Raw genomic sequence first — 22,104 nt, forward strand, 5'->3', positions numbered from 1 at the left:
TCATTCAAGGTGCTCTGGGCTTGGCTTGACTCCTTGTTAATGCACTCTGTGACCCTGGTGAGGTCACTCAGTTTCTCTGATATGCCAGTTACTTGGGGTCAAATCCCAGCTTTGCCACATCCTGACTTCATAACCTCAGGCAAGTTGCTTTGCTTCCTGGAGCCTTTGTTTCCTTATCTGTAAAATGGCAATAACAGGAATACATAACTCAGAGGATTGCTATGAGGACTAAATGAGATAATGCGTGAGAAACAGCACCTTACTAAACACTGGCCAGCTGTAGATGTGAGCTCCCACCACAGATACGGGGAGCACACCTCATTCCAGAAGTCTAGGAGGGGGTTAGGAGCACAGTGGGTAGGGGGGGTCCCTTCTGGGCTAAGAGTGCACCAGCAAGGTTCAGCAGCTAGAATTTGGACCTGAGTCCCAGCACAAGGAGTGAGGGCTGCCACCTCCATCCTCCTTTCAGCCAGCAGGGACAGTTTCTGGAAGGAGTGGTGAGGTTGGAGTCCCAGCTAGACCCCTCTGGGCCAATAGATGAAATCTAGGCTGTGCAGAAATAATCCCCTTCCTTCATTTCTCCAGTCAGCATATGAAGGACCCTGGGTTCACAGTTCATCTCTTCCACTTACTGGCTGTGTGACCATGGCTTCTCTACCTCCCTGATCTTCGGTTTTCTCAGCTAGGCAGTTCTCACTGAGAGTCATGCAGTTGTGGTCAGATAGTGCTGGGCTGGAATTACCTTGAAGGCATCCTTACTCACAAATTGGTGATTCATGCTGGCATTTGACTGGACGTCATCTGGCTTGTCAGCTGACATACCTACACATGGCCCCTGCATGTGGCCTGCGCTTCCCCACAACGTGGAGGCTGGGTTTCAAAGATGAGTAAGCCAAGAGAGCAAGATGGCAGTACATAACATTTTTATGACCTAGCTTTGGATGTCACATAGTATTGCTTCTGCCGTGCTCTGTGGTCAGGGCAGTCACAAAGCTCTACCCGGCTTCAAAGTGAGAGGGCCTGGACCTCATCACTCTGTGGAAGAGTCAATGCCACATTGTAAGAAGAGCATGTGGGCTGGGCATGGTGGCTCGCGCCTATAATCCCAGCACTTTGGGAGGCCGAGGCAGGAGGATTGCTTGAGCCCAGGAGTGCGAGACCAGGTTGGGTAACATAGCAAGACCTAATCTCTAAAAAATCTTTTAAAATTAGCTGGGCATGGTGGTGCCCACCTGTACCCCCATCACTCAGGATGCTGAGGTGAGATCACTTGAGTCCAGGAGTTTGAGGTTGCAGTGAACTGTCACACCCTTACACTGCAGCCTGGGTAACAGAGCAAAACCCTGTCTCAAAAAAAAAAAAAAAAAAGCATGTGAGATGACAGCTATTTTCAAAACACAATCTACCACACCCACTGGGGGTGATTATGAGGAAAACAGCTTATTGCAGCCTTGACATCCCAGGGCTCAAGTGATGTTCCTGCTTCAGCCTCCCGCATAGCTGGGACCACAGGTGCTTGCCACCAGGCCAGGCTTTTTTTTTTGGTATTTTTTGTAGGGATGGGGTCTTCCTGTATTGCTCAGGCTGGTCTCGAACTCCTGGGCTCAAGTGATCCTCCTGCCTCAGCCTCCCAAAGTGCTGGGATTACAAGCATGAGCCACTGAGCCCAGATACTTTTGCTTATTATTGAAGTGACTCCTTCACTTTCCATCTCTGCCATTGAACCCCATGGACCATCACCCTCACACCAGTTGTGCAGTCACATGTCCGCATAAGATCCCAACAGGGCACACACAGACATGGAGGAGTCCACACAGAGAGGACACAGGTCGTGTCACTTATAATCCCACCCCAGGTGCACACACAGACCCACCTAAGCAGGGCAGTGTCCCCACAGCAGGAAGGTCCAGTGGCTCTAAGGAGCTCTCCTTCCCCTTCCCAAAGCACATTCCCCAGAATTACGGAGCCCACCCTGAGCAGTCAGTCCCCAGGGAGCCCTGTGGATTGGACACTTCCCTTCCAGCTGCCTGGGAGGCCTGGGAACTCTGTGGAGCCTTGAGAGGCTCCTCCTTCCAGAAGGGAGGGTCTCTAGGGAACAGGACCTGACCAGGGGAGGCAGGGGAAAGGGAGGAGAGAAGAGAAGGTAGGGCGATGGGAAGAAGATACAGTCCTCAAATAGGAACAGATGGAGAGACTGAGGCCCCAAGAAGTGAAGTGTCTTGCCCAAGCAAGGTCACTTCCCCAGTAAGTGGCCGAGCCAGGATTTGGGCTTGAGTTCTCTGGCTCCAGAGCCTGCCTTCTTAATCTCTCTACACCAAGAAGTTCCCCTTTTGGAACTTTCATCTTGATGAACTGAGCACCCGAGTAAGGCAGTGGCTGTCAGAGAAATGGATAGCCCATTAGGTTGGGAACATCCTGTACCAGCCCCATGCTTGTGGACTTTGGTGGGGTCAGGAGCATCAGACAGTCTGTCTGGGCCATTTGCCAGGGCTGAGTTCCCAGGGAAGAGGATCTTCTTTGACTCTAGCATTACCTGTGGATGGCATTTTGTTTACCACCTAAACCTTCAGGAAAGTCCATGTCACTGTCTTGGAACAAAGGAGGCTGAAGAAAGGTAACCACCACACCAGGTGGGAGTGGGGAGAGCCCAGCTGTGTGCACCTGGCCAGGGGAGGTGGAGAGGGGCTCTCCCCACTGAGGAGGGTGTGCAGTTTAGGAGCTAGGGCCCTGGAGGTGACTGGTAGACCTGGATTCTACTTCTTACCAACCAGGTGACCTCTCTGAGCCTCAGTTTCCTGGTTTGTAAGAAGGGAGAGCAGTAATAATAGAGTTTTTGATGTAGGGCTGCTGTGGGCATTAAAGGAGCCAGGATGTGCAAAGCAGTGGTAGGGTGCCTGGCCCCTGAGAACTGTACAAACAACATTAGTGGTGGGGGCAATTCTGAGATTTTGGGCTTCCCAGTGTTCTAGTTTGGGCAGCTCTGGGGCCCAGGCACTCTCTCTTGACAAAGATTTAATAGGGTTGTGCCTCCACCCGCAGGAGCCTGATGAGGCCTGCTGTCCCAGAACCGGCATTTCTCCTTCACCACCTGCATCATATCTGCTTGTATAGACTATGGTGCCTAGGAGGGCACAGGCCTCTTTCCTTGCCTTTAAATCCCCAGCACAGTGCTTGGCATCTAGTAGGTGCTCAATAAGTATTTATTGAACGAATCAACTAATGAATAAAATAAAAATGCAATTAATTACTCATCCATTAAACCATGTATCTGTGCATTCATTCATGTATTCATGACTGTCATTTATCTGCTCATCCATCAATTTATTATTTATTCATCTATCATGATTCCATCCTTTCATCCTTTCATTTATTCAGCCATTGCTGGTTATCCATTCATTTGGCTGTTCATCCCTATGTCTAGACTTTCTCATCATTCATCATTCATCATTGTCAGCTGACATACCTATACATGGCCCCTGCATGTGGTCCCATTTGGTCCAGCACGAGCTGCAGGACTAGGTGGCTCCCAGGTGGACAGTGCCCAGATGCAGGAGTGTCTGGAGGCAGGTAGTCAGGGTATTGGGATTCCTGCAGAGATGGGAAAGCTGTCAGCAGATTGGGCAAAAGTAGGGAGGGTTAGGTGCTCCCCAGGACTGGTATAGTAAGGTGGTCCCACAGAGCTGGGCCCCCAGCCTGCCTCTCCTGGAGTGAGATGGTACTTACGTAGAGCAGAGCCCTTTTTCCACCTCTGTCTTGGCGTCCCTGACTAAGGAGCCAGGTGAGAGTGTGGCTTTTTCATGGGAGAAGAGGTGTTTGCGGTGGGGTGTGGAGAGGAGGGCTGGGTAGGCCTTCGCCAAGCACCTTGTACACTTAAAAAAACTCTCCTGAGCCACACTCACTCTATACAATTGCACATACCCCAAAGGAAAATAAAATCAGCACCCAGAACAGGAGCTCAGAGGAATAACAGGACCACACCTGCACAGGGGTGCCTTGGCCTGCATGTTGCCCTCACCCCCTACCCCAGCTGACCTCATCCTGAAGGGCTCTGATGCCTGTGCTGTTATGGGGCCCTCCCTGGAAACCCTGACTCAGCGACCAACCCATACGCTCCTGTTCCTTCTCTTTGCTTCCCTTCATCTCCCCACCTCACCAGTCCCCCTCCATTGCCAAGACAACAGACTTAGATCTCATTAGCCATCCTTAATGAAGCAGCAGCAGCAGCAGCAGGAAGCAGTGCCTTTGGCACCAAGTCCCACCCCCTTCTTGGGGAGAGGGCCCTTCAGTGAACTCTGTTTTCTGGGCACTCATATGCCTCTGGATTTCTTGACCTCAGGACCTTGTTCATGCCATGCCTCCTCCAGGAAGCCCTTCCTGAATACTTGCCCCTCAAGCATCAGTGACTCCCTCTGCTGAGCCCTATGAGAGACGCCTGTGTGTTGTCTGGGAGCTCCTGGAGGCCAACAAGGGTGGACTGATGTCTGCAGGGCCCCATCTCACTGAAGCTAGTGAGGGAATGGATGCACCTCTCTAAATCCTGAGCCATTCACTGCCTCTCAGCCACTCAGAGGAAGCTGATGCCCAGGGTCGTGTAGCTCGAGATAGAGTCAGATGGGGGATGAGGTGCCCTGAGAGAAAGCCAGATGTGGGTTAGGCATCCTCAGTGACCAAGCAGTGGGGCCAGAGGTGGGGCCCTCAGACCACCGTCTGCATGCGCCGTGGGACCTGGATGTCTGGACTGGATCAGGGGCCTGCCCATCCTCCCTTTCAAGCCACCACTCAGTCAATTGGTCTAGCTGTTCCAGACCCCCTGCATGCCCAGCCCTGGGAGGAGGAATAGGAGGAGCAGGCTCCACCTGCAGGGAAGCCCACAATCCCTCCAGTTGGGAGGGTAAGAGGTAGAGAGCTGTTGAGGCTGGTCTGCCTCTCAGTTAGTAACTGCTGGGCATGTGGGGAGAAGGGAGGAGGAATCACTGGGGGCTTGCTTATTAAGCCAGCCTGTACTGTGTTCACAGTGTCTTGGCTTACAAAAGGGACAAGGACACTGCCCTCAGGAAGCATATAGTCTCCTGGGAGAAGATGGGCCTCGATCTAGTAATTGCTTAAATGTGTATTTAGGAACTGCAATTCATGGTTAAGGTGTGGAAAACTGAGAGCCTTTAAGAGCAGAGAGCAGATGCACATGACCTAATCTGAGGATCAGGGAGGGCTTCCCTGAGGAGGTGACATTTGCACTGAAACTGGTCTTAAAGGAAAAGAAAAAGGATTCCTAGGTGAGGGAAAAGGCATGGGCCAAGACCCTGAGGCAGGTGAGAGCATAGTCAGTTTTTGGAAGTTAAAACAGAAGTGACTGGAGCACATCAAGTGAGGAGGTGAGAGGAGTGGACAGATGGGCCTGGCTTGAGCGATAGGGTCAGTATGTCCACTGTGTGGGAAACCCAGGGGAAAGCAGGTTTGGGAGAGGGAGTCAGCTGGGAGCTTGGTGAGCATGAGAGCACTCAGCACAATAAAGGCATGAAGTCTGCCAGGGCTGAGGCACAGCTGCAGGGTGCCTCAGAGACTCCCCTGCCCCCGCATCTTGTGGGGTGGGAGCTGGTGCAAAACCAGGTTGCTTGTCCCCACCCCTCAGTCCAGATTAAGTGAGTCTGGGATAAGTTCTGCTGTCACTCTGGGCTTTGAAGCAGCAGGCTGTGAGGATCCTGCTTGGAGACAGTCTAGGGGTGCATAGTCTAGGAATGGGAGCATAGTCTAGGGTTGAGGCGGATGGGCAGGGACAGGACTAGAACCCTCCAAGATGGTTCCAGGTATAGGACACAGGCCAAGCTGGGTTGGGGCGGTGGTAGAGATGATTCGAGGTGGGTCCTTTGATTGATAGCCGCTCTCCTTCGGGCCCAAGAGTACCTCCCTTGGGTGGAAGACCAGGGATGTATATGTGTGCATATCTCTCAATGTCCAACCCTGGACACAGTGCCTGTTTCTGCCTGACAATAGTTATGTGAACACGGAAGCACTTGTCTGGGCACAAGGAACGGTCATGTTCATGTGTGTCAGGGTTCAGGTCTGTAAGGGACTGTGTTGATGTGGGTGCACTTGGCCCTGACCCCCTGGTGCATAGGGGTCCAGGCCCGATGGCAGGTTTCCATGAACGTGGCCTATTCTGCCTAGGTGTGTTTGTGCCCCTGTGTGTGCCTTGTGCTCCGTGGCTCCTTGGTGGGAAGCTACGTTCAGCGTGTGCCCGCGCTGGGTACAGGTGTGGACAGAAAGTACATGTCGCCGCCTTTGTTCGCGGGTGTGCACCGACTCCTGTCCTGGGGTGAGGAATGGGTCCGCGAGCGGATGCCGCCGCGTGGGGGAAGGGGCGGGAGCGAGGGCAGCCCCGAGCGGGCTGGGGCAGATGGGGCGGCGCGGAGGGGGCGGGGACCCTCCTCCCCACAGCGGCGCCGCGCGCGCCTGGCTCGCCGGGCGCACTCCCAACGCGGAGGAGGCAACAGCGCCGCCGCCGGCCGGGCCGCAGCGCTCAGATCGACACTGGCACTGACCACCGCGACTGCCGCCGCGGCCAGGCTGGGTCCCTAGGGAGCGAGGGTGGGAGGGAGCCCCTGACTCCACGCCGACCCCCGCCCCCGCCGCCACCCCGGCGCCCCCGCCCCGGCGGCGGGCCGGCCGCATGCTGCAGATGGTGAAGACCCTGGCCCAGTTCACCATCGCGCTGGAAGACATGCGCGATCTGGGCCCAGCCGCCGCCTCCGGGGAGCCCACCGGGGGCAGCAGCGCTGACGCCGAGGAGCCTGGGGAGACCCAGGTACGGGGAGGGGGAGGGGCAGCCAGGGACCTGGGCCGTGGCCTAGAACTCAGCCAACCCAGGAGACAGCGGGGATGGGGTGGGGGGAGGGAAACCATGGGGCGCGGGGGCTCTCTGTGATGGGGGATGGAGACCAGGAGATTGAAGGTGAAGAACCTGGCAGGCGGTGGTGTGGCTGGCAGGGTGCTGAGGGTCAAGGCCTGGTGGCACTCCGCTTGCAGAGTGGGTCCCTGTAGAAGCCGAGGCTGTTGCTAGGGGTATCCTGGGTCCACAGGCTCAAGAAGGAGAGGTTTTCCCAGTCCTCTTAGGCTTGAGGTGGCCCCGGGTGTATGTGTGCTGGGAGGTAGCCCTTGTTGCTCCCCACTGTCATCCTCCCGCTGCCGCTGGGCCTGCTGACCCTTGGAGGAGTCATGCTGCGGTGGGACCAGCAGCCTCCAGTTCCCAATGGCGTGTGTTCCCGTGGGGGAAGGGAGGTGTCCTGGGGCCGTTTCCCTGTCTTTGTGTGTCTCCCGGCCTGGACTCTGTGCCATGCTCCCGGCCCCAGTGGGGGCTGTAATTCTGTCACCTCCCCGTACTGGGCTGTGTCTCTCCACAGCCTCAAGTCTCTGTGCTGCCCTGCCTGGCTCTCAGCTGCGTGACCTGGCTGTGTTTGGTGTCTGTGCTGGGCAGCTTGCCTTTATGGCGTCTCTGTGTGTGCATCTGTCTTCACACTGTGCACATCAGGGTCTCAGTCTTTGGGTTGTGATGCCGCAGTCATCCCAGGAGCAGCCCCCTCTGTCTTCCTGCTGTATCCCCCAGTGCTCACCTTAGTGCCCGGATCGCAAAGGGATGGGGCTGGCAAGGGATGAGGGGCGCTGTGGGGAATCTGGGCCTGCAGGGTTGTCCCGCCCAGAACAGGTGGGCCTGCTGTTCAGGCTGACAGCTGCGCTGTCTGCCTCCTGCCTCCCCTGTCCACCCCCCAGCCCTGCACACTACACCCGTGTCTGGGCACGTGTGGAGGGCTGCTCGTGAAGTGACAGGGAGCTGGCCTTGTTTTCAGTGTCTTTACCTGACAGCTGAGTGACAGGCTGCTGTGCTCTGCTGCAGGGAGGAAGCTGGGAGAGGCGGGCATTGCAGCGTCAGCCTCCCCGTGCCACCCCAGCCTCCTGGCATCAGGCCCAGCGCCAGCCCTGCCTCTCAGGAAGCCTCCCTGACCATGACCCTTGTGGCACCCGCTGGGCCTGACAGGGCCGTGGTGTGGGCGGGGGAGGGTGGCTGAGGGGCCCAGGGCTGAGCCTGGCCTGGCCCCACTGTCAGGGAGCTCCTCACCCCATCTCACTGAGGTGGAGGAAGGGTGGGCACTGGTCACCTGCCGCTTGTGGACAGAGCTGCTCCACCCTACTGTTGCCCTGCCTTCACAGTGATGGGAGGGAGGGATTATTAGTTCCATTTCATGGAGGAGAATGTGGAAACAGGGCCGTTTGGTGACAACCACAGCCACACAGCCACTAAGGACAGCCCTGGAGGCCCTGTGGCCTGTGGCTGTCCAGTCTGGGTGAGAACTCTGGAGGCTGAGCCCCTGAGAGTCATGAAGTGGCTGAAGAGACCCTGGTCCTTGCTGTGCCACTCACTGGCTGTGTGACCTTGGACAAGTCATGTCACCTCTCCTACATGACTCCTCACCTGTGCAGTGGAAATGGCAACACCTGTGTCGCAGAGCTGAGTGTGAGGCTGAAGTGAGGCCGTGTCTGTGGAGCACTAAGATGTCTCTGCAGTGGGGTAGGGCAGGATTAGGCATCTGGGCCTGTCTTTAAGAGGCCTTCCTGGCCCCCCATGCTCTCCCAAGCTCTCCATCCTACAGTGAGCCTGGCTCCCACTGCCTCCTTCTGGAAGCTGCCCTGGTTTTTTAGAGGCCACAGGAGCACCAAAGATAGATGCTCTGCTTGTCTCCGGAGGCTCTGAGGTGCCTTCCCACCTGTCAGAGCCCAGGGCTGGCAAGGGTGGGCTGGCAAGGATGGGGAGAGCTGGCCTCCCCTTCGTCCCTGCACCAGGGGGTATCATTCACACTCCCACTACTGAGTTCCTAGCACTGGAGCCCACTTTTCTGAGTGTGCTTCATAGGACACTAGGGGGACAGGCTTTGACCCTAAGTCCCTAGTCAGAAGGTGAGGGGTCTGGGGTTGGGCGTGCCAAAGCAGAGGGGAGCAGTGGCTGGGTCAGGCAAGCTGGACAGGCCTGGGCTCAGGTCCACTAAAACATGGGCCGTGGGCATGGCAGTGACCAGGGCAGCCCCACTGGTTGGGTCCCTACCCTGAGGGACTAGAGGTGGGGACTAAAGGGATGCCACAGACATGGACACCTGGGCATTGCCTCCTGCACAGTGTCTGCTCGAACCAGCAGGCCTTGATGGCAGGAGCCCGAGATAGGGTCCACAGATGCTCAGACCAAGACCTGGGAGGGGAGTGGAGAGAGGAGAATAACCCAGAGATTTGGGGCTTGGAGGAGTTAGGGGCCTTGACCAGGATCACTCTAAGGCCTCGAGAAGTCAGTGAGGATGCTTGGAGTGGAGTCTCTGCCAGAGAAGGGAAGTTGTTGGGGCTGGTGCTATCTGGAAAGGCTTCTTGGAGGTGGGGGTGTCAGGGGAGAGGTGTAGGGACTAGTGGAGAGGAGCAGCAGGTAAGCTCAGTTCCAGGGGCTGAACACAAAGAAGGCCCCCTAGACAGGGACAAGGACCCTGTGCCTGGGGGTGTGGGTGCAGGGCTGTGTGACTCCTTGGGGGCTCGGTAATTCAGGTCATCAGATCCATAGGATGGAGGCATCGGTGTCTGGGTTTCCTTTTTCCCCTCCCTAACATGAAGAGAGTAATAACATCTACCTCACAAGGTGGCCAAGATTATTGAATAATACATCATGCTTAGAACAGTGCCTGGTGCATAAGGGGGCTTAGTTAATGTTTTTAAATGAGAAAATTGGGATCCAGCCTTGTCTGGGAGTGGCTGAACCCTGATACCGCCCAGCTGTGTGACCTTCAGCACTGACTTCCCCTCTCTGGTCCACAGTGTCTTCCTCTGTAGCAGAGTGATGCTACTCTTAGGGATGGTGGGCAGCCCAGCTGGGTGGGCATATCCCCATAGCGCTGAGTCTGAAGGTGGGGTCTTCAGAGTTGGCAGCTTGAGTTGGTGCTGGCCTGGAGGCATCATTCTTTGCAAATGTAAAAGGTTATTGATTTTTTAAAGACCTTTTTTCAAGAGCCTGGCAGAGGAGCCAAGAAGTGGGTGGGTGGGGAAGGGGCGGAGGAGTGAGGGCTAATCGTGCAAGGCCATATGTTTGAAGTACAAGTGCGGGGCAGGGGGCGCAGCTGAGCAAATGCCTGGCACAGTGGAGGGCCTGGGGCCTCGGGGAACAGCCAGGAGCCCTGGGCGGCAGGAGGGAAGGGGCAGGAGGGTAGGGAGGGGGTGTGGGCGGGTTCTCTGGGCGCCCACACCCTCTGCTGTTGGTGATGGGGTCTGAAGGGACCAAGACCCCTGTTCACCCTCTGCTCCTGTCCCCACAGGACATGCGGAAGCACGTGGCCATGACCCTGCTGGACACAGAGCAGTCATATGTGGAGTCGCTGCGCACCCTGATGCAGGTGGGGCTTGGGTCCACTCCCCTGAGAACGGCCTTTCTGCACCTAGGAGGCTGTCAGATGGGTGTGAGCAAACCCCTTTCATGGACAAAGGGCCGAGGCCAGAGAGCTGTGTCCCTGGCACCCATTGCCTTTCTTTGCAGAACCTCCGAACAACATGGTCATCCCAGAGAAGGAGGAAGCCCCCTCCTGGGCAGGAGAGAATGCAGAGGGGCCAGGCCACCCCAGGGCAGGCATCCCTAACCCAACTGTTCTTCCACATCCCCCTGGCAGCCCTGACCCTGAGCTTAGATCTGTGAACTCCCTCTAGTGTGCCCTCTCCATTGTATTCACAGACTGGGAATATGAGTTGAATAGAATTCAGTGTTCAGCACCTGCTGTGTGCAGGCCCTGTTCCAGGTGCAGGAGGCACAGGGATGAATAAGAGAGCCTGGCACATAGTGGGCACTCAGTGAATGCCCACTGTGGAATGAATGCTCTGCCATAGGAGCTCACCGTTCTGCTGAGGACACTCTAGAAACATCAAGAGATACCCACCAGGCCTGGGGTCAGGGAGGTTTCCTGGAGGAGGTGCTCACCCCCACCAAGACCTGTCTTCTCAGCAGCAGGAATGGCACCTTGCAAAGCCAAGTGAGGCCTGGCACATTCAGAGGTCCATGTGGCCAGCACAGAGCACAAGGCGCTGGTCCTATAGCACTGCTGTCAGAGTCGGCAGAGGCCACACTGTGGGGGCCTGGAACACCAGCAGAGGGCTTTGAGCAGGGGAGGTGTGTGGCCTATTTCATGCTTCATCAAGTCTTGTCTGACTGCTGGGAAGGTGGGTGGCAGAAGAGGAGGTCAGGGCCATTGAGATCAGGCAAGGATAGAGGTTATAGGAAGGGAGTGCTGGGGACAGACACTCAGGAGGTGGACTGGTCAGGCCAGACTCAGTAACTGCTTGGATGTTGTGGGCAAGGTGGGAAAGCCCAAGGTGATGTCTGGGCTCCTGGCCTTGGAAAGGTGGAGCACAGGGGAGAAGCACAGCTGGGACAAGGTGGCGAGTTCAGGCTCAGACATGAACCTGGAAAGCCCCATGGCCTGGATGCACACACGACCTGGGGCCGGATAGAGTGTGGACCTGAGCAGAAGTGGGCCCTGGCAGTCACCATTGAGGATGAATTTGCCCAAGCCACCTGAGCAGAGTGACAGCAAAGGGTAAAGGTAGAACCTTTACCTTTTGGAAACATTCAGAGCATTCACTCACTCATTCATTCATTCACTCACTCCACAAACCCGCAGTGAGCCCCTGCTCTGCTCCAGGCAGTGTTCTCTGTGCAGGGGCATGAGTGGTCAGGGCCCGTCGCCTGGAGCTCACAGTCTACAGCAGAGACCGACAGTGACCAGCCAGACATCACACACAGTGACACGTGGTGATGTGAAAGTGGGCACACAGAGTACGTACACACAACAGGGATACGCCTTAAAAGGAGGGAAATTCTGACATCCTACAACATGGATGAGCCTGGAAGACACAATGCCAAGTGAAAGAAGCCAGTCTCAAAGGACAGGCACTGTCTGATTTCCCTTGCGTGAGGTTCCTGGGGTAGTCAGACTCAGAGACGGAAGGTAGGATGGTGGGTGCCGGGGCTGGGTAGGAGGGAATGGGGAGTTACTACTTAATGGATACAGGGTTGCAGTTTTACAGGATAAAAAGAGTTTTGGAGCTGGATGGTCACATAGTATGAATGTATTTAATATCATTGAACTACACACTTAAAATGGTTAAAATGGTAAATTTTATATTGTATATATTTTACTATAAAAATATATTGCTTTTGCTTGTTGTTTTTAAAAAGTGCATGAGGAGATGAGAACACAGAAGGGGGTCTGCCCTGGTGTGGGGGTCAGGGAGGGCTTCCCTGGGGCTGGGGTATTTAGCTGAGACCTGAAGGGTGGGTAGATTTCGGCAGAGCCTGGAGGGATGGCTCCCGGCAGAAGGTGTGTCAGGGACAAAGGCCAGGAGGCTGGAAGGAACCTAGAGCAGCAGAGAACCAGAGGTGGCCAGGTGGCTGCAGGAAGGAAGGCTGCTGGGCATGGACCTGGGCTTTCCTGTGCATGCAAGGGAGCCATGGGAGGGACGCAGCCAGAATGCCAGGCAGGAGGTCCGAGGGGGTCCCTTGGTGATAGTTGGAGGCATTAGGGTCAAACAGTCCAGGGTTTAAGTCACTTGCATCCTCACTGGGTGATACTAGCCTAATCACCTCACTTCTCTCAAGTTTGCCTGCAAAATGTAGCTAATCTACCTATCTCCCAGCAAGATTTAAAGGTGATGACGCTGGCCAGGCGCAGTGGCTCACACCTGTAACCCCAGCACTTTTAGATCAGGAGTTCAAAACCAGCCTGCAACATGGTGAAACCTCATCTCTACTAGAAAAACAAAAATCAGCCAGGTGTGGTGGCAGGTGCCTGTAATCCCAGCTCCTTGGGAGGCTGAGGTAGGAGAATCTCTTGAACCCAGGAGGCGGAGGTTGCAATGAGCCAAGATTGTGAGCCACTACACTCCAGCCTGGGCGACAGTGAGACTCTGTCTCAAAAGAAAAAACTAAAGGTGATGATGCCACCCATGCCTGTTCACAGGCAGGAGGCAGGATCGGTGGAGAGCTGGGAACAGGCAGGGCCTGGGCATGTCTTTCTACCTCTGCAGAATCTCCCAGACCCATGCAGGGCTGCACTCAGAAAGGGGTGCAGGGCCTGTGGGCAGAGGAAGCCAGAGTGTTGGGTGAGCAAGGCAGAGGTGGACAGGAAGGTGTCATGTGAACCTGAGGACCATCCCTGGAGGCAGCCCTGGAATGTGGGAGGAGGACTGAGGTCTGGCTCCAGGTCAGGAGCATGACTCTAGAGCCAAGCCACCAGCGTTCAAACATGGCTCCACTTCGTGGCCAGCTGTGTGACCTGGAGCATGTCACATGACCAGTCTCCACCTCAGTTTCCTCATCTGTGGAGAGGGGATAATAATAGACCTGCCTTGAGTGCAGATTATTAGAGAGGTACGTGTGTAATTTAGCATACTGCCTGCAGCTCTGCAAGCATGGTAAAAAGTTGCATTTAATCTTTGTATTAACCTTGTGAGGCAGATATTATATTATTATTAATATGAAGAAACTTGCCCGGGGTCATCTATCTAGTGAATGCTATTAGTTGACATTCACTGAGTCAAGCACTGTTCCTGTTCCACTATGTGCCAGGCACTGTTCTGAATGCTTTAAATCAGTGAGTTAATTCATATAAACTGGACGATAAACCCCATTTTACAGATGATGAAACTGAGACACAGAGAAGTAAAGCCACTTGCCAAGGTCACAGAGTTAGGAAGTGCCACATCCTGGGTTGAAATCCTGTCATTGTGACTCTGGGTCCTCCCTGTCACCCACTAGTCTACACTGCCTGGAGCACAGTGGTATTCAAATTGAGATTAGAATCCACAGCCCCGGTGTTAACTTCCAGTGCTCACTGCCATCACTAATTGATAAGTGTTGTTCCTGCAGGCCAGGTGTTCAAAATGAACAAAGAAGTTAAATAGAAGTTAGGAGTCAGAAGGAGGGAGGACTTGAAACTAGGTCCTAGGGCTACACCCCTTCCTCACCGTCACCCTCACCCTCTAAGCCTATTTTCAACTCTTAACACTCTAAGCTAACAAATGCCCCTTTCCCTCAACACCCTGACCAGCCCCCCTCCCCTTGGGACCCTGATCCCGCTCCTCTTTTCGGTAGGACTCACTGTCTTCAGCATGCTGTATAGTAATTTACATATTTATTGTGCTTCTTTCCTGCCTCTCACCACTCACGAGTCAGCCCCAGAGGGGGTCTCTGCAGTGAGGTGCCCCAGTGCTGGGTGGGCTGAGCTTTGGTGAGTGAATAGGGCATTGACTTCTGGCAGGTTCTGTACTGGGCTCTCAGCCATTGTTTGTCCTTTCCTCCTTATGTGTGCCCGCTTCTGTGTGGGCTACCGGGACCCCGAGGTGAGCGGTTTAGCTGCTGCTCCTGCTCCTAGTGGGCATCGGGCCCTGACCCAGCCCAGGAGCTGGCTCACCTGTGGGTGGGAGACTGCCTGCCTATCTCCTCACCGTCATCCCTGCCTTTTCAGAATCCCCAGCCAAGAGAGAGGATTCTGTTGAGCTTTACTTTCTCAAGCCTGTTTTACAAAACAAGCCAGATTTTTAAAAATGTTTAATATAAATGTTATTGCAACATCACATATGCTTTTTCAAATAACACCCTCCTGTTTCTTTGGCCTGCAGTTACAGTGTGGGGCCAGTAGAGGGCGACCTCTCCACAAGCGCACCGGTCCCTGAGCTGGGCTCTTCAAACTAGGGGAATATCACTGCATGTAGATTTGACGTAAAATAACAGGAGTTTTAGTCACAGACTGGCCAGCAGATATGAAAACTGTAAAACAGCGTTCAGAGAGTGTCACTAAGAGCCTCCAGTAACTTCCCATGTGGTCTCATGGTCTCCCACGACCCTTCCTGCTTTATCTTCACAGCATTATCGCCTTTTAACTGACTACGAGATTTCCACACGTCATCCATTCTGAGACTCACCGTCTTCATATTTTAACATCCCTAAATCAGGGTTCATTCTATAATTGCTAGCATATTGTAATTTAATTGGCAACAAGTTTTTCTTAAAAATAAAATAATGGCCAGGCTCAGTGGCTCACACCTGTAATACCCGCACTTTGGGAGACCGAGGTGGGCAGATCACTTGAGGTCAGGAGTTTAAGACCAGCCTGGCCCACATGGTGAAACCCTGTCTCTACTAAAAATATAAAAAATTAGTGGCGCACAACTGTAATCCCAGCTACTCGGGAGGCTGAGGCAGGTGAATTGCTTGAACCCAGGAGGCTGAGGTTGCAGTGAGCTGAGATCGCACCACTGCACTCCAGCCTGGGTGACAGAGCAAGACTCGGTCATGAGATGAGATGAGATGAGATGAAATGTTTCTTAGATTTGATGAAATATGATTTTTTAAAAAATTTATTTCATTTGTGTGTTTCATCAGACTAGATCCTAAGATCTATCAGGGCAGGGATCATGGTCTTTCTTATTCGCTGCTGTTTCCCAGTTCTTAGAACAGTGCCTGGTACATAGTAAGTACTCAGTAAATCTTTGTTGAGTTAGGGGTGGGAGGTCTTTCAGGGAGCCCCATCTTGCTTTCCTTATTCCAAGCTCTGTTCGTTCATGCATTAAACCTCTCCTAAGCGCCCTTGCTCCCTCCTAGGCTCAGCAGTGAGGGCATGGGCTTAGGTTTTCCCATCTCCCTCCCGGAGCTACTGGTCTCATGAGGGAGATGTGGGAAGCAGGGCACTGAGCTGCAGGCCTGGGTGATTCTGTGTGCACTCACACAGGGGCCCTGTGTAACAGGTGGGGTGGGGGGCGACATCTCTGAGGGAGCACGCACTGACCCTGTGGGTCCTTCAGGGCTACATGCAGCCACTGAAGCAGCCAGAGAATTCCGTGCTCTGTGATCCTTCACTGGTGGACGAGATCTTCGACCAGATCCCCGAGCTCCTGGAGCACCACGAGCAATTCCTAGAGCAGATTCGGCACTGCGTGCAGACCTGGCATGCCCAGCAGAAGGTGGGAGCTCTGCTCGTCCAGTCGGTGAGTGACCCAGCTGCTTCCAGCCCCCACAAGCACAGGCCCTCCTGCAAGGGGCTGGATGTGGCCATGGACCCCTTCCCTCACTCCCTTCACCACCTGGATACTGACTCTGTTCCCCAATCTGGCCCCAGAACTTGGCTCGATGTTAGCACTTATCCCAGCCCCTGGGTAGACCTGAACTTGGACACTCCCCACCATCCCAGAGCTTAGCCAGACTCTGGCACGGACTCTGACCCCAGCCAGACACTGACTCTGATCCTGGACCCTACCCTACCCCTGGCTGGCACTAACGTGACCCTAGTCCTGACCCCAAGCTGGTGCTGATGCTCACTCAGACCTCAGATGGTTGCTGGTACTGACCTCCACCCTATCTTTACCGGAACTGAAGTAACTGTCCTGGTCCTGACCCCAGACTTGGGTAGGATGTTGATGCTGGCTGAGTCTTGACTTTTTCTCCATCAAATATTTTCATCATAATAGCATACCTGTCTGCTAGGCATTATTCTAAATGCGTTGTATCTATAACAGCCCTAGTAGGAGAGTTCAGTGATTACCCTGATTCTAAAGTTGGTGACTAAGACGTAGAGAGATTATTAACCTGATGAAAGTTACAGTTAGGAAGTGGTGGAGGATTCAACTCCAGGAACCCAGTTCCAGGGCCCAGGCTTCCCCCATACTGCCTCTCACGACAGGCCAGCTCTCCACTGTACACTTGTCAAGCTCCCACAACAGTGAGTGAGACCTTAGAAAAGGTATTGACGGCTGGGCGCGGTGGCTCAAGCCTGTAATCCCAGCACTTTGGGAGGCCGAGGCGGGTGGATCACGAGGTCAAGAGATCGAGACTATCCTGGTCAACATGGTGAAACCGCGTCTCTACTAATACAAAAAATTAGCTGGGCTTGGTGGCGCGTGCCTGTAATCCCAGCTACTCAGGAGGCTGAGGCAGGAGAATTGCCTGAACCCAGGAGGCAGAGGTTGCGGTGAGCCGAGATCGCGCCGTTGCACTCCAGCCTGGGTAACGAGCGAAACTCCGTCTCAAAAAAAAAAAAAAGAAAAGGTATTGACTTCAGAATTCAAAAAGAACATCGAAATCAAAACCAATAAGCCTTTAATTAAATGCCTGTAAAATACAGCATGCCATTTTCATTCATTGTTAAATTTAGTATTTATAAGAATTTAATTACATTTGAAAAACTTCCAATTCCATTTTATTTTGCCAGAATTCCCAAGAATACACCATGGTAACTGGTAAATCATAGCCAAATGCAAACTAAATGATTTCCCACAGCCACATAATTTCAAAAGCAAAATTGTAACAATTCTTCCAAAAATTTTACAGTGAAAAAATTATATCTTTTTCTGTGGGATGTGAGTGTTTCAATATATTTGCTCTGCTGTTGGGTGGGGCCTTGAACCGTCTTAGAATGTCCCTACTGACCTGGAAACAGATGGGACCAGACAGGGGTGATGGGGCCCCAGCTTGGATTGAGTACTGATGTCTCCAGCCCATCGTCACTCTTAGTGTCACTAAGCTCAGCCCCCTGCCTGGACCTTGATGCTGACCGTGGACTATGGCGGAAGCCCTGGAGCCCCAGGGAGGGGTCAGCACAGGATGCTTCGTCCCAAGGTGGGGGTGGTTGGTGAGGGCTGTCTTCCTCCCTTCACTGCTTCATGCCCTGCCCTGTTCTGTCCAGAGGCAGGGACAGTTGACACCTTAGAGAGAAAGGATTCTGGCCAGGCACGGTGGCGCATGCCTGTCATCCCAGCACTTTCGGAGGCCGAGGCAGGTGGATCATGAGGTCAGGAGTTGGAGACCAGCCTGACCAACATGGTGAAACCCTGTCTCTACTAAAAATACAAAAATTACCCAGGCGTGGTGGCGTGCACCTGCAATCCCAGCTACTCAGGAGGCTGAGGCAGGAGAATTGCTTGAGCCCAGGAGGCAGAGATTACAGTGACCCAAGATCGTGCCACTGCACTCCAGCCTGGGTGACAGAGCGAGACTCCATCTCAAAAAGAAAAAAAAGAGAAGACTCCAAGGGGGACAGAAACACCACTAAAGTGGTCACGTAGCTTATCCACGATACAGTTGAGACGGAAACCCAGGTGTGCTGGTTCCCAGACAAGGCTTCTTACCAATAACCTCCCTATTTCGTCCGCCATCAGCATCCAGCAGGTGTTAGCCACCAACTGTAAGCAGTGAAGGGTGGAAGACAGCCCTGCCCTGAGCTAGGCTTTATACTGTGAGTGGGATGGTAGGACTTTCCACGGAGAGGGAGAACTTGTCCTAGGAGATCAGGAGAAGCCAGAGGCTAGTGTAGCACCAGGCAGAGCTCTGGTCAGAAAAAGGAGTACTTCTGAGAGGAGGCAGAACTGGAACACAGCCCTGAGATGGGGTGAGATGTGGATGAGGAAGGGCATTCCTGGTGGGGGGATCTGCATGAGCAAAGGCCAAGTGGCTAGAATGAGTCTGTGTCACTCAGAGAACGGGGAAAGGGAGACCTGCTTGGCTGGACTTTGTGAGGTTGCCCAGTTGGAAATGAGAGAAGCAGGTCTGAGCTCACAGGATACATTCAGGTCTACATATGTACATACATGAACAGTCATGCCCAGATAAGACGAGCACTCGTGTATACCTGTGTACACATGCACATACGCCTAAACACAATCACACTTAGAGCCACAAGACACATGCCTGATCCTGTAGAGACTGTATCATTTCTAGTTGGAGGGAAAAGATGGTGACTCATGAATCAATGAAAACTAGGACAGGGTGCGTTGGGCTGAGGGACACCTTGAGGGTCCCCAACCTGCCTCCTCCTCCACAGTTCTCCAAGGATGTCCTGGTAAACATCTATTCCGCCTATATCGATAACTTCCTCAATGCGAAGGATGCTGTGCGTGTGGCTAAGGAGGCGAGGCCAGCCTTTCTCAAGTTCCTGGAGGTACTGTGGGCTAGGGCAGGGAGATGGAGGTGACTCTCGCCTTGGGCCAGCTTTGAGGGCCCCAGGAATTCCCAGCATGGGCACCATAGCCCCAGCCAGTGGGCCAGCCTCTGCTCTCAGGCTGAGCTGGAGGGGCTTGCTGGGGACCTGTCCCTGGACATAGGCTTCCTGGTAGGTCATTCCTCACACAGTGACCATCCACCCCACTTTGGGTTTCAGCAAAGCATGCGTGAGAACAAGGAGAAGCAGGCGCTGTCTGACCTCATGATCAAGCCTGTGCAGCGGATCCCACGCTATGAGCTTCTGGTGAAGGTGGGCATGGAGCTGGGTGGGCAAGTGGGCAAGGCCTGGAAGCATAGGGAGATACAAGGAGGTCTGAGGCCCCTGCCTGGTTGAGCCTGACATCAGGGTCCACAGGGGTCAGGTAGGAAAGAAAGTCCTCTTTGGTGTCTACCCATAGTCCCTCCTGCTTCAGCAGTCTGGGCCCCCAAGGGTAGCTAAGCAGGCAGGTCTGGTCCCCATTCCCACCCCAGGACCTCCTGAAGCATACACCTGAGGACCACCCAGACCATCCACTCCTGCTGGAGGCACAGCGGAACATCAAGCAGGTGGCTGAGCGCATCAACAAGGGTGTGCGGAGTGCCGAGGAGGCAGAGCGGCATGCCCGTGTGCTACAGGAGATAGAGGCTCACATCGAGGGCATGGAGGATGTGCGTGTGCCCTGTCCCGCCCACATCTATGTCCACCTGTGGCCACCTGGAATTGTGGCTGTGTCCATGTCTGGAACCACAGTGTGTTTGCATCAGTGTCTGCCACGTCTCTACCTGTCTGTGTTCTTCCACGTCTGTCTCTGACCTTGGGTCCCGTGGCCTGGCAGCACAAGGCTGTTGGGAGGGTGGGCAGCATGCTGCTTCCATTGGCCTGGCCCATAGAGTGGGGGGCCAAGGGGTCACTGGGATGTGTGGAGGGGATAGGGATTAATAACTGGCCTTTGAGACTCCTTGTCCCTCCTGTCCCACAGCTCCAGGCCCCTCTGCGGCGGTTCCTGAGACAGGAGATGGTCATTGAAGTGGTAAGAAGTGTCCCAGTGTCTGCCCAGCTGTTCCCATGTCCTCACTTTGTCCTCTCTTCTGCTCACACCCTCTACCCACAGGTCTCCCTGCTCTTTACCCCGAGGGGAGCCCTGGTCGAGTCCCCGCTCCGCTCTGACTCTCTGGGCAGCTGGGGAAGAGCCCTTACTCTCCCTGGGTTCCAGTGTCCCCTTGGGCACTGTGGGCAGGTGGGTGGGCCTCTGGACTGTGTCCACCCAGCCTGAATTCTGCCTTGGGTTCCACAGAAGGCGATCAGTGGCAAGAAGGACCGGTCCCTCTTCCTGTTCACGGACCTCATCGTCTGCACCACCCTGAAGCGAAAGTCAGGCTCCCTGCGGCGCAGCTCCATGAGCCTGTGAGTGGCTGGGATGGGGTTAGGGTGGTGCCAGCAGGGGGAGCATTTGTCCCTCTCTGAGCCCCACTCACCGGCCCTGGCCAGAGCGCCCCATTGGCTCTCCGCAGGTACACGGCAGCCAGTGTCATTGACACAGCCAGCAAGTACAAGATGCTGTGGAAGCTGCCGCTGGAAGACGCAGACATCGTCAAAGGTGAGTTTGATGCTAGGGGTTCTAGGTGTTGGAGTCTTCCTCTGAGAAGCCCTCCTGGAGGGTCTGAGCTGCAGCCAGTGTGGCTGCCTGTCCAGCTGTTTTTCCACTTTCAGGCCTGGCTTTCTCATCCAGTGCAAGGGGGCTGGCATGAAGGACCCAGTTGGCACCCACGGAGCCAGACAATCCGTCCATGCATGCCGCCTTCCAGCTGAGCAGGGACCTAGGCTGGCAGCGGGGGCTGGGCGGGGGTGGTTCAGGGAGAGCAGCGTCACTGTAATTAGCCATTGATTCATCTGTGCAAACTCATTTGAGCGCCTAATATTAGATGATGTTGCTCTGTCTGGTTCAGCGGTTTTGCACACGGGGAACAGACACTCGTTTGAGTTACTGCAAGCAAAGGGTCGATTGGAGCCATCCATGTTGTTTGGGGCTGAGACTGTCGGGAGCTGAGGCAGCTTCCAGGAGCCACTCCTCCTGCGGCGTCTGTCTTTCTCCCCTTCTTGCTGAGTTGGCCCTGTTCTTACTGTTCTTAGCTTTCTCTGCTTCCTCCTAACTCCCGTGATCAGACCAAGGCCGGCTCCAGGCTCAGCTGGAGGGGAGCTCACCTGGAGTTGGCCCTCAGGGTAATGGAGGGGCTCGCCTGGCTCCTTGGTGAGCCCAGGCCTGCCCCACTATGCAGGAGTACCAGCTGATTATTACTCTAATTGGTCCAAGTCAATAGAATCACCACTTTTAAGCTAGGTACCCACTCATGGATCAGGCAGCTGTGGGCAAGAGTTGGGCAGGGTCATATGAAAGAAAACATGGCTGCCCAGGTGGTGAGGGTTGGGGTGGGACAGTTACTTCAAAAAGAGATCGGCTTCGTCTCTTCAGCCTGCTCTAACAAAAATACCACAGACTGGGTAGTTTATAAACAAGAGGAATGAATTGCTCACAGGTTGGGAGGCTGGGAAGGCCAAGATCAGGGGCCCATGCCTCATAGAGGGTGCCTTCTATGTGTCCTCACTTGGTGGAAGGGGCGAACAAGCTCCTTCAGGCCCCTTTATCAGGGCACAAATCTCATTCACAATGGCTCCGCCCTCATGATCAGGTCACCTCTCAAAGGTCAACCTTTTTTTTTTTTTTGAGACAGAGTCTTGCTCTGTGGCCCAGACTGGAGTGCTTAATCTCGGCTCATTGGCACTTCCACCTCCCGGATTCAAGCAATTTTCCTGGCTCAGCCTCCCAAGTAGCTGGGACTACCGGCGTGTGCCACCACATCTGGCTAATTTTTGTATTTTTAGTAGAGACAGGGTTTTACCGTGTTGGCCAGGCTGGTCTCAAACTCCTGACCTCAGGTGATCCATCCACCTGGGCCACCTCCCAAAGGTCCTCCACCTCTTAATACCAACACACTCAGAATTCTATTTCAAACTGTGAGTGTTGGGGGCACACAAACATTCAGGCAACAGCAGAGCCGTTCCCAGCCTC

General features: G+C 54.3%; 1 protein-coding gene across 1 annotated transcript in view; it reads left to right on the top strand.

Moving 5' to 3' along the window:
* The window catches only part of ARHGEF17 (Rho guanine nucleotide exchange factor 17), a 61,166-nt gene that overhangs the window by 27,691 nt on the left and 11,371 nt on the right, over window positions 1-22,104 (top strand). Inside the window, exons 2-9 of the mRNA XM_012456934.2 lie at window positions 10,335-10,412; window positions 15,868-16,050; window positions 18,879-18,995; window positions 19,215-19,307; window positions 19,529-19,705; window positions 20,017-20,067; window positions 20,332-20,441; window positions 20,549-20,634. Coding sequence (XP_012312357.2) covers window positions 10,335-10,412; window positions 15,868-16,050; window positions 18,879-18,995; window positions 19,215-19,307; window positions 19,529-19,705; window positions 20,017-20,067; window positions 20,332-20,441; window positions 20,549-20,634 — 895 coding nt within the window. The remainder of the gene's footprint in view (window positions 1-10,334; window positions 10,413-15,867; window positions 16,051-18,878; window positions 18,996-19,214; window positions 19,308-19,528; window positions 19,706-20,016; window positions 20,068-20,331; window positions 20,442-20,548; window positions 20,635-22,104) is intronic.

This window comes from Aotus nancymaae, unplaced genomic scaffold, assembly GCF_030222135.1.
Source record: "Aotus nancymaae isolate 86718 unplaced genomic scaffold, 86718_ANA_hifiasm-v0.15.2.pri h1tg000059l, whole genome shotgun sequence".
NCBI classification, from domain to species: domain Eukaryota; kingdom Metazoa; phylum Chordata; class Mammalia; order Primates; family Aotidae; genus Aotus; species Aotus nancymaae.